The following is a 17858-nucleotide window of genomic DNA, read 5'->3' on the forward strand; positions in this document are numbered from 1 at the left end:
TGCTTGCCTGCCTGCCTCTGCTCTAATCTTGGAAAAGACGGGCCTAAGAATGGTACCTTGGTTATATTAAATGGCATAATTACCATGGGCACAATGGTGCTTTTGTTTCCAGATTTACAAAGCTGGATAAGTCTGAGGCCACAACTCAACTGGGGGGCCATGATAACCAAAGTCACAGGTGCATATCAAGTTCCTTCCACTGCTACTCAGTGCAAATAAAGGCTCTTTACACTGATTCTGCTCATTTCCAACCTGCTGGTGAAAGCTATGTGAAAAACCCACACTTACCCTTATGGGGCCAGCGCACAGACTCCCACCCCATGTTGTAGTGCTCAGTGCCTCATTGATCTATTGCTAAGTCTAAGCAGTGTCCTATTCCAAATAGAAAAGTCTGCACTTGCAAAAAAGAAAAAAAAAAAACCTCAGGTGCTGTAGAAGTGAGAGCAGCACCCCCAACCACTTACAGCAAACCCTTTAGGCCATTCAGGGAAAGGCAACTAAATTGCTTTACCTCTTTCTCCCTAGCATATACTGTATATCTTTATTTTGTTCCCCCACTGCTCCATTGTGTGTTGGAAGACAAAGGAAATACTTGGTTCTTCCAGGTATGGATAAGCATGTAACTCACTTTATATGATAGTCCTGGTCATCTGGTCAACCGGTTCTGTCAAAGGGGAGTCCAAAGCCCTGTGTACACTACAACACTAGCAACACTAGCTTAAACTAGCTTATACACTAGCTTAAACAGAGCTTTCTTTTTGCACCCAGCCATTGAATGAAACAAGGTGCGTATATACTGCTGGGCATTAAAAAGAATTTGGTACTTCGCATTGGGCAAATGCAGCTGTCAAGTCGCTATACTTGGTGTGCCACCCCTCCACCTCTACTTTTAACAGGTTTAGTTTGAACCCTCAATTAAAATCAGCTGAATACCTACTTGAATTCACTGAAGTGTGTGCAATGGCTGATTTGTGCTCAATGTGCATGACAGATCTAAATGGGAATAAATCGTGAGGCTGCGTCTCATCAGAAGCAACTCTGCAGGCATGAGCACTTAAATGTCAAGGGATCCTTCCCACTGTTGTACAGGTCTGGTTTTCATTCTGTGAATCACAGGCTTTTTTCAAAATGACTTTTAGTTATGATGTTGTTTGAAAGTAATTTTTTTGTAACAACCATTGTTTTGTAGCTGTAGGGCTGCAAATATTTTTATGGCGCAACAGAGCTAGTAAAAAGTCCCAGCTAGGGATGCCAGATGTAGTGGTAATTGCCTTGGACACCTGGAACAAATAGAAAGTGTAACTGCAGCCAGTCATGAGAAACGGTGTGGAATTTTTAACACACAACACAATCTAATGGGCATTAATTCTACACATGTCCTTTAGGCCCCTTTCACACTGAGGCACTATAGCGTTAAAAATAGTGCCTGCAAAGCGCCCTGAAACAGCGGCTCCATTCACTCCAGTGTGAAAGCCCGAGGGCATTCACACTGGATCGTTGCGCTGGCAGGGCGTCAGAAAAAGTCCTGCCAGCAGCTTCTTTGGAGCGGTGAAGGAGCTGTGAACTCGTCACTCCTCCCCATTGAAATCAATAGGGCAGCGCTGCTATACTGCCGTTTATCGCTTTGCGGGCGGATTTAACCCCTTTTCGGCCTCTAGTGGGGGTTAAAACCGTCCCACTAGCGGCCAAATAGCGCAGCTGAAATGACGGTAAAGCAGCGCTAAAAATAGCACTGCTTTACCGCTAACGCCTGAGGCGGCTCGGTGTGAAAGGGTTCTTACAGATAACATGCTAGGCTTGCTTCACACTACTTCACACACCATAGTGGGGTAATATGCATTTTACCATGCATTACCACGATGCACATTAATGCATGCCCTTTTTTGCGGCATACTGCGTTGACAGTCACTTTCCCAAACCACAAGTAGGCAATGTACCTGTGCTGCGGTACCATGCATTACAGTGCGCTGCACTGATTAGAGGTACAGGTACAGGTCTGCCTGTTCTTCTGCAAATAATAAAGTTCTTTATGATGGAGCCCAAATTGTACTAGTACTGTTATTTTGGAATTCCAGATATAGAATAAATTACATATTTGATCATTTGGGAACCCTAAATTCATTCTTTGCTCATATTTAAATTAATGATTTTCTACAGTAAGGCTCGGTTCACAAAGGGGCAACCTGACTTACAGAGCGATTTTGCAAGGTGATTTGGAGGCGACTTCTGTGTGACTATGAACGACTTACAGCACGACTTCAAGTCGCCTCCAGGACAGGGGACTTTGCCTGTGGCCAATCAGAGCTAATCAGCTCTTGTGACATAATTGTTGTTCCTGTTGTCTTCCCAGGTAAATTATTCTCTTTTTCCTTCACCATAGATGAGGATCCGACTTGGAGGCCACCTAGAAGTCGCCTTGAAGTAGTACAGGAATCCTTTCTGAAGTCGGAGCGACTTCAGTAGTGTACTTTAAGATGGCTCTCATTAACTATAATGGAATTCCTTATGTCCAGCGACTTGGGGCGACTTGAGGTCTGACAAGTCGGATCCCAAGTCGCTGTAGTGTGAACCAGCACTAAAGGAAAGTAAACTCCCCTGGGGGCAGGACTTTCAAGGCACTTTGACACAAGTCATTTGAAGTAAATTTAAAATAGATGTACTTTTATTAGACACACATCGGTAAAAACATTATCATGGAATTTTTTTTTAACATGGGTGACTTTCAATGTTTTTACCAATGTGTGTCTAATAAAAGTATATATATTTTAAATTGACTTTGACTGACTTGTGTCAAAGTGCCTTTAATGTTCCGTCCCCAGCGGATTTTTCTTTCCTTTATTACCCAGGGATGTGGTACCTTAATCACTGAAATACTTTAAACTGATTTTCTACAGTGCACCTTTAGCCTCTTATCTCAACATCAATGCTGAAGCTAAAATTTAAAGTGATCTAAAAAGCATTTTTTTAAAATAACAAACGTGTTATACTTACACAGTTTTGCACAGAGCAGCCCGATCCTCTTCTTCTTGGGTCCCCACCGGTGTTCCTGGCCCCTCCCTTCTGCCGAGTGCCACCAGAGCAAGCAGCTTGCAATGGGGACACCCAAGCATGCTCTGCATGTCCATTCACAGACAGCCGCACCGTGGCCCCATCCCCTCCCTCTCCTCATTGGCTCATTGGCTCACTGGCTGTGATTGACAGCAGTGGGAGCCAATGGGGAGGGAGTGGATCACGGTGGGGCTCAGGCAAGTATTAGGAGGGCCTGGAGGGCTAGTGCACAGAGAAGGTAAAAAACCTTGAGCCTTTAGAACCACTTTAGCGGTGGGCATAAAAACTTTATTTTAAATCTATTCCTCAATAGCTGCAAAGGATATAAATCCAATTTGTGTGCACCAAATGTACTTACAAAGCCAGATATTAACTTTGTAAATGTAGCAGTGACAACATCAGTGTGCTATACAGAGCCTGTGTAGAGGGTAGAGCTGTGGGAGGGGTCCCTAGGCTCCATCCAGTATAGGTCGCCGGTGTCCTATCACATAATGTCCCCCATCGGATAGTGTCCGCTGTGTACTGCGCATGCGCAGTACACAGGACAACCACATTCCAAAAATAGCTGAAGATGAACGGCGCCTGCGCCGTGAGTCCAGGTTCTAGCCCCACCATCCAAGTGGACATAGAGTTAGAATAAAAAGAGCTGAGCGCAGCGAGGCCGTGCTCGATGCGTGGCGAGCGAAGCGAGCCCACGAGGGGCCATCTAATATGTGCAGCCCTATGTCCACTTGGATGGTGGGGCTTGCACCTCGACTCACGCTGCAGGCGCCGTACATCTTCGGAGATTTTCCGAATCTCCTTCTGCTCCGTACTGCGCAAGCGCTGCGTCTGCGCAGTACGGGGCGGACACTTTTAGATGGCCGGACTCTATATGTCAGAACACCGGCAGAAAACTACAGTAGGGGGCGGAAACAAGACCAGACACCCTGTACAAGGAGACAGAGCAGCAGTGAAAGGTCTTTATTACAAGAAACCCCATACATAGGTAAAGGTAAAGTTTCACACTGGATTATTACTGCACATGTATGGAAGAAATATACAAAAAACATAAATAACCAAAATCCAAATAAAGACTCTTGTATTTAAACAATATTTACTTAACCTGGAATTCAGCTTTAAGTTAGTTTATTCTAATCCTTCTCACATCATGTTTTAACTGATTTTGTTTTCTGTCAGTCATAATTACTGTTGTCAAATGTCACCACTTATAGCAATGAATGTATTTAAATGGGTGAACAGGCAGGATTTTTAATACTTGCTTTTTCTCTTCTGCAGTAAAATAACCTACCTGACAGTCAGCAGCTCTCCACTCAGGGGAGCTGAGAGAACAGAGCAATCGACAGTGTTCAATCACTCGGTTCTCAGGGAAGAGGCGCCGGGGGACAGATGCAGCATCGGGCCAATGCTGCATCCATCTAGGTAAGTATTAATCTGCAAGAAACAGGATAAAGGCACAGTGGTGTAGTGGGTAGCACTCTCACCTAGCAGTAAAAAAGGTCGCTGGTTTGAATCCCAACCACACTACCTGCCTGAAGTTTCCATGTTCTCCCTCTGCCTGTGTGGGTTTCCTCCAGGTACTCCAGTTTCCTCTCTCACTCCAAAGACATGCTGGTAGGTTAATTGACTACTATCTAAGAATGTGAATGGTTAATTGGCCCTAGTATATGAATACCTTAGATTGTAAGCTCCTTGTAAAGTGTTGTGTAAATTGACGATACTATATAAGTACCTTAAATAATAAATGCAAATAGGCTGTGCACTCTGAAAATAAATTACCTTTTTAAAGTAGAAGCCTAATGCATACACATGACCGGTTTTCCCGTCAGAATAAACTCTGAATGTTTTTATGAGAGGGTTCCGCTGAAAGTGTCTTGCATACACACAATCATGCTAAAGTCCGATCGTCAAGAACGCGGTGACGTACAACATGTACGACGGGACTAGAATAAAGAAGTTCAATGGCCAGTAGCCAATAGCCTCCGTCTCGTACTTGCTTCAGAGCATGCGCCGTTTTTGGTCAGTCGGAACAGCATACAGACGAGCGGTTTTCCCGTTAGGAATTGGTTCCGTCGGAAATATTTAAAACATGTTCTATTTCTAGGTCCGTCAGAATTTTCTAAAAAAAAAAGTCAGATGAAGCATACACACGATCGAAATATACGATGAAAAGCTTCCATCTGACTTTTTCTGTCGGACATTCTGCTCGTGTGTACGTGGCATAAGATTACCAGATAGGAAAATGCAAGTGTAATTATATGTTTATTATACCTCCACAATCCAAATTCAAAAATCCTTCACGTTCTACATCTGGACAGTATTAGCTGTCAGCCCCATCAAGTCTATAGAGATTTCCCTACTGGCCAGCTTGTAGGCAGGTGCAGTCTACTTTTTCCACTATAGGTGATGCTCGTTTGCAGCAGCACTGCAGTTGGAGAGGAAGTCAGGAGGAACATGGTTCCTCTATGGTTTTCTGGGTCACTGGGAAAGCTATCCCATTGGATGCTGCTGCCCCATGTTACTCTGGCAGCCATCTTGGGTCAGGCAGAGCCTATTTAGAGCCCTGGATCCTCAAGTGAGTAGACTAGGGAAAGTTACCCTGCCTGTTAGGGACAGAACTAGCAGTAAGGAAAGGTTCCTTATGAGGACCATAAGCATATGGCTTGCAACTTCTCTGGACATCTTCCCGCTTGGGGCACTAGATGGCCAGGCCGCATTCTGCCCCTCCTAACAGGAACAACATGCACCAAATTCAAGTACAGTAAAGCCTTGGTTTGAGAGTAACTAGGTTAGAGAGCATTTTGCAAGACAGGCAAAATTTTTTAATAAATTTTGACTTGATATACAAGCAATGTCTTGATATACAAGTAGCGTCATGTCACAGTATGAGACAAGAGGCGCCTCTAAGTGTAGCAATATGGTTACATTTAACGAAGGTACAAAATTTAGGAACATATTGCTACACTTAGAGGCGCCTCTCTTCTCTTTTATACTCTGTAGCTTCTGCTGGATTTTGCTTCTAATCCTCTTATGGAGGCTTCCATTTGTGGATGGACATTTTATGGTTACACAACATATCACATTGCTATAATCTTTTTATATGGACTATGAACTGAAGGACTTATGAATAAATGGTTGTGGAACGAATCATCTGAGTTTCCATTATTTCTTATGGGGAAGTGTGCTTTGATATAAAAGTTCTTTGGATTACAAACATTTTTCTGGAACAAATTATGCTAGCAATCCAAGGTTTTACTGTACAAGTTTTAAACAGGTACATGAATTTGGTGCATGCTGCAACACTTTTAGAACACATGAGACACTTTCACAAAGTCTGTCTGCACCAGTCTTTATGAATTCGAACAATTGTTTTATTTGCATGTGTCCTGCTTGAAGAGATTCACTTACACTTTATATCCTGGAATCCAAGGTTACCAGTAAAAGAAAAGGACATTTTTAAATGTTACTTGGAGGTAAGGGCGAATCTAATACAGACATGCTCTGCTGTTCTGACTGTTATGGAGGAGTTATTATCCCCTCACGTTGAGGAGATTTCCGCTAACTCCTTGTTGTGTCTTCAGAACAGGAGGCAAAAGTAAATGTCCCCAGTGGGGACACAGGAAGAAAAAATGAAATTTCATGGATCCTAACCCTTCCTCACTCTATCCAAAACTAGAAAAAACTCAGTGGCTGTGGGAGTTCCAATTGTTAAACTTCATCTGGCATGCAACAAACACAGTTTTAATGACATTTGAATGCACTTAACCCCTGGATGAATGTTATGGATTTGCAGAAACCTCTTTCCACTGAATTTAGATTTAGAGGCCAACTAATTGACTCTAGGGTCTTTGATAAACTACAATTTCCAGTAGACTTGCAAGGCAAATCTTAAAATGACCTAGCCACTTACTCAAATATAATAATAATAATATCTGCAAAGAATATATTTACCCCTTCTGCTGCCAAAAACCACTCTGATGCTAAGTAATACACTGCTGAGGTTTCCTCTGAGATCAGAACTTCTGAGAAAGATGTACTTCTGGATCCGCTGCAGTGCTCAGTGGTTCCGTCTGCTGACTTCCGCCCATTTTATTAGAAGTATCAGTCTCAGCCCTTGTACACACGGTTGCACATTCTGATGGGAAATGTCTGATCGGACCGCGTTATCGGATAATCCGACCATGTGTGGGCTCCATCAGACTGTTTCCGTCAGAATGTCCGACCGACAAAGTTTTAGAGCTGGGCTATAAAAAATTTCCGACAACATGGTCCGACGGGACTTTGTCCTATCGTTTGTAGAGAATTCCGATCAGACAAAGTGCCACGCATGCTCAGATCAAATTCCTAGACCAAAGCTATTGGCTACTAGCCTGAACTTAGTCCCGTCGTAATGAAATAATGTCACCACGTTCTGAACGTTCGGATTTTCCGACAACTTTGTCCGACCGTGTGTATGCAACACAAGTTTCGGACAAAATCCGACCAATTTTGTTGTCGGAATGTCCGACCGTGTGTACAAGGGCTTAGGAGAAACTTTAGCAGGATATTAGCATCAGAATGGAGTTCAGTGACTAGGCAGCAGGGGAGACCCTTTACACTTTGGCCTCCTGGTGTGTCACATTTGAGCATGTCAACATGCATTGCATTTAGGCAGCCCATTCAAGTGAATAGGCTACCAATACACCTAAATGTACGTTACCATGCATGGCAGCATGTTGCAATACATATGTATTCTCTTACTGCTTTGGAGTACAACTGAAAATAAATGTCACCACAACATGCTGACACATGTAATAACACCCCATGGCACTAAGGGAATGCACATGTGCAATTTACAGTAATGCACCAAGACACCGAGATGTGAATAAACTAAGCAGGATAACTGTGCACAAACCTTTTTTTGCTATACACTGGGAATGGTTACAACCTGCTGGCCTTTATTTGCTGTGAGATTTCCATGTTAGGGACAATTTCCCAGATAAGAACTCAACAGCAATAAAAATCTGGCAGAGTTTTTTTCCCACTCAATCCAAAGCCGAGAAAAAAAAAATGGGCTGTACCTTCACTTAAACTTGTGTTCCCACACTAGCTTTAGGTTTCCTGAATTTGTTAATACACACAATATATAAAAAATACATTACTTGGTCACGCCGTTTTCCTGGTATGTGGTCCTGTAGAACCCCACCAGAGAACCATTGAGTTGACCAGAAAACTCCAGGGTCAGATGGTAGGTGTCCTCCAGTTTATCATCATCGGCATTGGCCTGCAACTGTTGTGTGAACTCCATCACAAGATACTCCTGTGGTCTATACTCAAAGCATTGACTGAGTTGTATCTCTTGCCCATTGCGATCCCTCAGCTTGGGCTGCCCCGAGATCTTGTTTTCCCTGATGTGCAGCCATAGATTCTTGTCGGAGCGGGTCAACTTCAGCCAAATCGTCACTGTGCCAGTGTAGGTGTCTTTGTCCATCTCTGGCTTGATTTCCAGGTCATAGTGCAAAGGTCGGATGTGTGCTGGAAGCCGAAAGTTCTTCCATTCCCCACTGCTGTCATCCTTAACTGGACAAGTCTCAGAAGCCGGAGGAGTAGTGGTAGAAACGGTGGTCGAAGTGGTAGTAGAAGAGGTAGAAGAGGTTGAGGTAGTGGTGGAGGAAGGTGTAGAAGGCTTAGTTGTGTCTTCACATCCATTGGTATTTTTACATGGCTCTGGATATGTGAGACCTACCCCAAGCCCTACAGCTAATCCTACCACAACCACTGCACCTACAATCATGGCCACATGTTTCCCTTGGATACAGTACTTCTTGAATCCCTTATCCAAATCCTCGTCCATTTTTATGCTTCTATTGTCAGAGTGGCTTGCAGCTGTAACGGTTCACCTAGTCCTCTTCCTTCCTCCTCCTGCAGAGGCCACAATGATGTGAAACTTTTCACCCTCTGCTTTTAACAGCACATTCTCAGCTCTCCCCCCACTCCTCCTCCTCCTTTTTCCTTGCAGACTAGTTGAAAATAACTTTGTGCTAATCAGTAATAGATGATGGCAGGATATTTATCTTGCCAGGGCATTATCAGTGACTTGATGGCCACATGCAATAATCAGAGCATCTTTAAATTGGAAACACAAGATAGTCTATCAGCGGACTCTGCCCATACAGCTGCAATGAAACTTTATGAATGTTTCAGGGCTCTTTCCTGAGTTATGAGAATGAGGTAATAAACCTAATGAATGGTTATATTGAGCTGTTCTGGTGGTATTTAAGATATCTGATATGACAAGGTGATTTAAAAGATCTGCTATTGCTAGCTGTTGTATGCATATATCTTATTACAGTGCAAAATAACTGTTATAAGCAAATTTTTTATCACATTTTAAAAGTTGAACAATGGGTAAAATCAGAAAGCTTTCCAAGTGAAAAAAATGTTGCTAGAAGATCTTAAAAGGGTTACCCGCAGGGCTTTTTTTTGGTGGAACGCCATAGCGGCACCTCTGCCAGAACCCTCCCCATGTCCTAATCTGTGTAGCCTGCTGCCCTTGCCTGTAAAAAGCACTGGCGACCATGGAGGGATCAAACGTATCCTGTGCATACTCTATGTACCCTGCTGCGCGCTGCCTATAAGGAACAAACACTGGCAGCCGCCGAGGGATCAAATGGCTGCAGCTTGTAAGAACATAAGGGCTTTTTCTCCGCTAAAGGTACAGACCAACTTTGCCACATTGAGGGGCCAATGGATGGGGCCATGTGTTGTAAAATCTTGGATGAGAACCTTCTTCCCTCAGCCAGAACACTGAAGATGGGTCTTGGTTGGATCTTCCAGCATGACAATGACCCAAAACATATCACCAAGTAGGAGTGGCTCAAGAAGAAGCACATTAAGGTCATGAAGTGGCCTAACCAGTCCCCAGACCTTAATCCTATAGAAAATTTGTGGAGGGAGCTAAAACTTTGTGTTGTCAAGAGACAGCCAAGAAACCTTAAGGGAAGTTCCCAAAACATGGCCCGTTGGGGGTACTTGAGAACTGAGATTGAGAACCACTGATCTAGAGCAAGACAGCTGATTAATAGTAAAAAACGTTACTTCTATTCATAATTCGTATCTAAAAGACATGTAGAAAAGTTGCATATAAAATAATTTATACAAACTTTATTTAAACAACAACAAAAAATTGATAAAACAAGTCAAGCCTATAAAAGTTATTTTGCACCAGAATGACATGAAGAATGATAGGATGATACTCCACAACAATGCCTGTTTATAATACAATAGTCTCTAATGGACCAGTCATAAAACCTGGAAGCTGATTGGTTTCTATGCAGAAGCAAGCTTGAGTTTTCTCTCTTCAGCTTTAGTAAATAAACCCCTTAGTCTCTTGAAAAAATCATAAGAAACCTTTAGTTATACCTGTACTTTTATTTTGGTTCCTTTTTTATATGTATTTTTTATTTTATTTTGTATTTGACTAGATTACTTTATAATGTACTTTGTAATTTTCTTTTAAAATAATAAAAATTTATAGAAAAAAAAATCTTTTTTGCTGGCACATGATTGGGTGATTGACATGCTTTATGTTTTTTACTAAGCTCAGTCTCTATTCTGTTAGCAAATCTACTTGCACTTAACCCTTTCACTGCCAGAGCCATATTTGCGTTTTTCTGTACACATGTTTTAAAAAAAAAATTTGGGCCTGAAGATTACACTGAACCCAAGAAAGCAGATACCCTAGAGAATAAAATAGTGGTAGTTACAATTTTTCATGTCACACGATGTTACCGCAAAAGTCTAGGAAATTTACAATTTCTGTAAAAAAACACTAAGCCCTTGTACACACACGGTCGGAGAATCTGTCGGAATGAGTCTTATCGAACCGCGTCGTCAGATAATCCGTGTGGTATGCATCGGACTGATTCCGTCCGAATCTCCGTCCGATCCAAATTTCCAACATGTTGGAAATATTTCCCGACCAACTGGGCCGGACGGACCTAATCCGATCATGTGTAGAGCATTTTGATCGGACCAAGTGCCACGCATGGTCAGATCAACTTCCTACATCAAAGCTATTGGCTACTAGCCTGAATGTAGTCCCATCGTAACAAAATTACGTCATCACGTTCTGAAAGATCTGATTTTTTGCCAACTTGGCCCGACCGTGTGTATGCAACAGTTTCGGACACAATCCGTAGGACTAAATCCGACGGGCAAAATCCGACGGATTTGGTTGGCAAAATCTCCGACCGTGTGTACGTGGGCTTACATGAATTTTAGGGCAAACAAACAATACATGACCCAAATTTTTGGTAAAATACAAAAGACGAGGTTGCACAGAGTAAAGAGATATGCCAGATGCCAAATTTAACATTTTTGTGCGCCCATGAAATGGCATCAAACTTCAGTACCTTATATTTTCTATAGGTAACGCTTCAAAAGCCCCCTATAAATTTTGATGAAATATAGTTGCATAGCTTCAAGCACATGAGACTGTTACTTGTTTCTCTTCCTACTACTCTACCTGCCAAACGGTACATTGCAGCCATTTCCATATTCGATTCACCTTATTTGACCATTTATCGGTCAGCATCTGTTATTCACAGAGTTTGCATTGTTATCTGACTGTGCTGCGTTTCTTCATTTCTCATTTGTTTGACTGTGAATTGCAACTTATAGAAAATAAAAGAATTACAAAAAAAAGCCCCCTATAGGTATCAGTTTAGTGTTATGGAGGAGGTCTCGTACTAGAATTATTGCTCTCACTCTGGCTTGCGCGATATATACCAGTGTATCACAATCACACGTAGGCGCCCCACGCTTATGTTCATGCGTGTGTATATGTGAGGGTGGCCTCTTTTGGGGGGGGGGGGGGGATTTTCTGTGCTTGGGTGTATATTTTTTTGCAAAAAAAGTAACTATTTTTTTACATCACATATTGGACCTAAAGTCCCCTATGTGATTTTTTGTTGGTGACAGGTTCTCTTTATCACAGAGTAAGAAAAAATTGTTTTTTTGTGCGTTGCGCTGCTGGATTATATATGTCCTGGATGGGGGGAGTGAGGAAGGGAAAAAAGAGGGGGGGTTTTTTATGGGGGAGGGGGAAAAGGTTTGGGGGAAAAAAACGCTGAAGTTGGTAAATTGGTGTGGCGGATTTAGGGATGTCAAGTCTGCTTGTCACAGAGTTTTGCAATCCTTGCTATGTATGTCAGAAAAATGCAGCAGAAGTAATGGATAGCTGGCAGGATCACAAATTATAGTCCACTGTTACTGGTTGTGGAAAATAGTCATAGGAAGGGGATGATTTCTTTAACACAGGCAGGTAGGCAGCATGTTCAAGGGTAGAAGGTACCTTGTAAAAGACATATAAACAGAAGAAAAAACAGCGCCAATCTAAGTGCAGTATTGTTGAATCAAAGACATTTAATTTGTGAAGTTATGCACTCACACTCTACCAGAAGGTTTCAGGCACATCATGTATCTAGAGGGCATCGCAGGGCTCCCGAGGAGAAGCGGTAACTCGTTCGGCTGTATCTCTCGTCCGATGGCGCCGGTGGTTCCCAGCGTCGCACGGCTTGGTATAACAGCGTCAGGGAGGTCCGTTCGTCCGTTCGTTGTTACGTTGAGGGGCGCACTGCGATGACGTTTCGTTGTAGTTTACGTTGCACGCGTTCGGAGCATACGTGCTCCTTCATCAGGCATCAACTCTTCCTCCTGTACACCTCCTCCGGTATAAAGGTTCTCTTTATCCCCTGTGCTCCACTAAATGTTTTGCAATGCAGATCGCATTGCAAAACATTATTTCCTAGCTGAGCTAGCCAGGGACACCGAGAGCTTGACCGGGTAACGTCAGAAACGTCGCTTTCCAGGTCACAAGAAGAAGGGGAGGAGAGCGGACCTGTGCCTGCTCTTCTCCTTACCCTCCAGCCGCCAGCACCCACCACGGAGCTCCCGAGCCTGCCGATGGGCAAGCGGAACCTGGTAAGCATGGTGGGGCGGCATCAGGGATGTGTAAGAGCAAACAGGCGGCAGCACCGCCGCATATTATAGATTGTCTATACAAATCACACCCTGAAGCCACTTAAACTACTTTTGGGAATCGGTGTGGCGCCGCAAATGCGACATTGCACTGATTCAAACGGCATGTCAAATCGCACGCAAAATCGCTTCAATGTGAACGTAGGCTCAAGCTTAGTACTCACTATCAGGTTTCTTTTCGAACAAAAAAACCTGACAGTCAGAGCCGCTGTACTAACATTCCGATGTTAGTACAGTGATCTCCCCTGGGACTTGAATCTGGTCTTGTCGGTCTTTCAGGAGTTGCCATTTGAGCCAATATGTGATGCTCCCTATGTCCTTGTGACAAGGAAGTTGGTGTTTTTGGTTGCGGTAACCTCCACAAGAAGGGTTTCGGAATTGGCATGTTTTTTGTAAAGAGACATACTTGATCATTCATAAGGATAAGGTGGTTTTACATTCTCGCCCATCCTTTCTACCTAAGGTAGTATCCAGTTTTCATATTCATCAGGATATTTCTTTACCTTTGTTTTTTCCAGAACCATGTTCTGCAGAAGAAGATTTACTACACTCTCTTGATGTAGTAAGAGCGGTTAATTTCTATCTGGAAGCAACTGCTCAGATACAGAAAACTGCCGCCTTGTTTGTATTGCCAGAAGGTCCCAGAAAAGGGCAAGCAGCATCAAAATCAACCATTTCTAGATGGATTTGTCAGGTCATTATTCAAGCCTATGATCTAAAAGGAAAGATTCCGCCTTTTTGTCCTAGAGCACACTCTGCCAGGGCAATTAGTGCTTCTTGGGCAGTTCATCATCAAGCCTCCATGTCTCAGGTTTGCAAGGCTGCAACATGGTTATCAGTACATAGATTCACAAAGTTCTATCAAGTGGACGTAGGTCAGCAAGAGGATGCCGCCTTCGGGCACAGTGCTCTGCAGGCAGCAGTATAGGTCATCATGTCTGACGGCATTCTTCATTTGTTTTGTGTCTCCCCTCAGATAGCATTGCTTTGGGACATCCCATTCAGTAATTTTTATAACAGCTTACCTGTAAAAACCTTTTCTTGGAAGTACATCATGGGACACAGAGGTCCTTCCCCTCTTTTTGGGATATATATCTATATTGCTTTGCTACAAAAACTGAGGTTCTCCCTGTGTGGGAGGGGTTATATAGGGAGTGGGTGTTCCTGTCTTTAATTATGCCAGTGTCCATCACCTGAAGGTGGTGTGTAACCCATTCAGTAATTAATATGGTGCCTGTGTCCCGTGATGTACTTCCAAGAAAAGGATTTTACAGGTAAGCTGTTTTAAAAATTCTATTACCAGGAAGATGCAACCCCGCACGGTGAAATATTTATCTGTCATCCTCTTGTTATTGGTGCTTAATACATTTACTTAAATCACCCCGCAGAAGGTGCAACCAGTGGAGGAGGTTTATTACACACCACTATAAAAAAAGTGTCTTGGGCATACCTCACAAATTTCTGACGTGGGAAAGAATATCACCTATTAGCAAAAGTATGTAGGCATAGGACCCACTCCCTGCCACATCCCCTTAAAGGAGAATTATACAAAAAAATTATGGTTAAGCCCACAAGTGCAATTTTGACTACTGCAATTCCTTTATATTGGCTATTGAAATTTACAAACAGCAATTTAGAAATTTGATGAAAGGTTGAGCACTGTAAAACACTTGCTGATAGAAAAATAGTGAATTTTATATACAACTATATAGATCGGACCAAAATGAGGAGGAAAGAGAGACCGAAGGATTTTGTTTCCGAATGAGGAACAGTCCCTGCAAATCAGTTACAGTTGTGAGCTATGGTCCTTGGCCCTGACCTGGTAAAAAAAAAAGGGGGCTACATCACCTATCAGCTGCAGAGGACTTTTAAGTTAGGTTCTCACTATTGCGAATCGAATGCGGATATCCTCAATGGAGCCGGTTCCAACATGTCCAGGGCGGCTGCTGAGTGCACAGCAAAAGAGTCCTATGCGCCTTTGGCTCTGTTTCAGCTCCGAATTCAGCCAAAAATTTGTACCTAATTCAGACCTGAAATGGAGAATGGGGACAAACCGGACATCTGCTGTGCCCCACTGCCATACATAGTGTGAACCCAGCCTTATAGTGCTGCATGAATATAGCACAGCCCAGTGTTTCTCAACTCCAGTCCTCAAGGTGCCCTAACAGGTCATGTTTTCAGAATTTCCCTCAGATGAAACAGCTGTGTTAAATTACTCAGGCAGTGAATCTGATCAAGTCACGTGTGCAAAATAATGGAAGGCCTGAAAACTTGACCTGTTGGGGTGCCTTGAGGACTGGAGTTGAGAAACACTGGCACAGCCTCTTAAAACTAACTAGACTGCATCAGTGCATGTATATGTACTTAGCTGGGGCTAGACTTCTTTATAGAAGATCATCTTGATGTGCAAGTTTGCAGTGAATTTGTCTTGAAAAATTGAATTAGGGTATTGCATTCACGGGCCTTTCACTAAGAAACCTTACTCTAACATCTGGAGCTCTGCCAATCCTAATGCTAATTCCTGCTAGCCCAAACCATCTTATTTAAAGTAAATTTTAGCTGTGTTGCATAATCCTTCAGGTTAAACATAATCCTTATCAGATCACCTAACATCTATTACTGGTTGCCTTATCTTACCCTATTGATGAGGTATCAGTGCAAAGAGAAAGGGGAGGTTAAAGGTTGCATGAGGGTTATCAAAATTGTAGCTTATTGAGGTGAACATGGTGTGTTACCATCAACAGGGTTATGTAATAATGACATTTTGAAGCTTGTTTTTTAAAGCCCATCTTCAGGCATAGCACTTCCATTGTCGTGCCTTCTTTCATTCTACCTTGCTCTCAGCCATGCACAAAAAATAGCTCCTACGTTTTTATATTTCCCCTATTTTGCCATCTGTATCCCCTGCTTTAGGGAGTAATGACTGGTGTTCCAGAGCTGCAGTCTGTACCCAGTCTGTGATGTCATCACGGCACTAGAGTTCTCTGGTTTGTAAGAAAACTCCACCACTGGACAACCAAAGGAAGGCGTCCATGTTAACTAAGCGGTGATATGGATAAGGAGGGTCTTCCTTCTCTACTGAGAACAAGATAGAAAACTCAAGACCCTGCATGCCATGTCACTGTAAGTTTAGGTGAGTATCTGATGCATTTAGAATAGCAGCAATAAGTAAGTGGAAGTGGGGTACCAAGGGTGAGTGGAAGGGGGAAATACCTAGACTTCAGTTTTTGTATTATCATCTGAGTCATCTTTTTCTGTTCCTGTTAAAGTGAGGCTCCAGCCCCCCCCCCCCCCCCCCACAATTAAAAGTCAGCAGCTACAAATTCTGTAGCTGCTAAATTTTAATATTAGGACACTTACCTGTTCAGGGATCCCATGGTGTCGGCACCCCAGCCCATTTTTCAATCCACTCTTTGGTGCTGCCGCAGCCATTTCTTGTAAGTGACATCGGGCATGAAGCCTTGTGGCGTATGCATGATGTGCCATGTGCTTTGTGACTGGCCCCGTGAGGGAAGGAGGAGGGGGGCTGCGGTGAGGTCTCCCGGAAGTGGGGATGGGTACCTGTCAAAAACTGGTACCCGCTGCCCCTGAAAGGTGCCAAATGTGGCAGGGGGGTAGAGAAAGCAAAACAATTGGATCTTATCCTTTTGGGTGGAGCGCCGCTTTAAATATGCAATCTGATGCAGCAAGTATGGTTCATGTGGTCTGCCTCCAGTCACTTCAGACACAAACACTGCAATAGAACATTACAGGGTGTCTGAAGCTGGTAAAGGTAAAGCCAAAATTTTCCACCCGACAAACCGCGGTAAAATCACGGTACGCCTGTCACCCAAAAAATTGGGTGCCATTGGAAGTGACAGGAATCGCAAGGGTGTCCCATAATTTGATGTTATGTCGAATCACGGGCAGAATCGTGGCGATTCCCAAAATTTGGACCGATGTGAACGGAGCCATATGGTAGATAAGGCTCTGATATAGATGTTAATGTGGCTCCCTACACAAAAAAGGCATGGGAGGCCAACTAAAAATACATACCAGACCCTTATCCTTGAGAACTTCATGCAAAAAACAAAAGAAATTCTGCTTGGGGTTTCCCCATATTCTATACCAGACTCTCCGTGTCTGATATTAGAGGAAAACCCCACACAAAAATTAAGAAAAAAAGGGGGATAGTTCCAAAAATAGACAGACCCTTTCTTATCTGAGCATGCATGCATAAGGTCCACTTGTCCACAACCTTGGCCCAGTGGTTGTGGTCTGGTATGATTCGGGGGGTGGGAGGCGTACCCTTTCCCACTCTCTCTCCTGGCCTGCCAGGCATGCTGAGGTAAGGGTCTGGTGTGTTTTCTAGGGGGACTCCAGGGGCGGATCCAGGGTCACTGACAGAAAATAAGGGTTTTCGCAGGCAATTTATCAGGGCTATGGCTAGTGTTGGCACTTCAATCATCACGGCACCATAGTTTATATGGTGTCAGGATGATTGAAGCGCATTATTTAATTTATTACATTGTAATATAAAATGAAATAGTTAAACTCACCATAATGCAGAATCAGTGGGAGCCCTGAGTGTGTCACTTGCCACCATCACCTGCCACCAGATGCAGCTTGTCACTTGCCACTTTACTTGCCATCAGATGCGGATTGCCACTTGCCACGTCGCCTGCCACCAGATGTGGATTGTCACTTGTCAGATCACCTGCTTTCAGATGCAGCTTGTCACTTGCCATGTCACCGGCTTTCAGATGCAGCTTGTGACTTGTCACCTCACCTGCCTTCAGATGCAGTTTGTA

General features: G+C 43.4%; 1 protein-coding gene across 1 annotated transcript in view; it reads right to left on the reverse strand.

Moving 5' to 3' along the window:
* Window positions 1-8979, reverse strand: part of ENPEP (glutamyl aminopeptidase) — a 92660-nt gene extending 83681 nt beyond the window's left edge. The window contains exon 1 of the mRNA XM_077476710.1: window positions 8190-8979. Coding sequence (XP_077332836.1) covers window positions 8190-8881 — 692 coding nt within the window. The 5' untranslated portion in view covers window positions 8882-8979. The remainder of the gene's footprint in view (window positions 1-8189) is intronic.
* Between the last annotated feature and the right edge of the window lie 8879 nt (window positions 8980-17858).

Source organism: Lithobates pipiens, unplaced genomic scaffold (assembly GCF_037356315.1).
Source record: "Lithobates pipiens isolate NorthernLeopardFrog02 unplaced genomic scaffold, aLitPip1_a1.2 Scaffold_13, whole genome shotgun sequence".
In the NCBI taxonomy this organism is placed as follows: domain Eukaryota; kingdom Metazoa; phylum Chordata; class Amphibia; order Anura; family Ranidae; genus Lithobates; species Lithobates pipiens.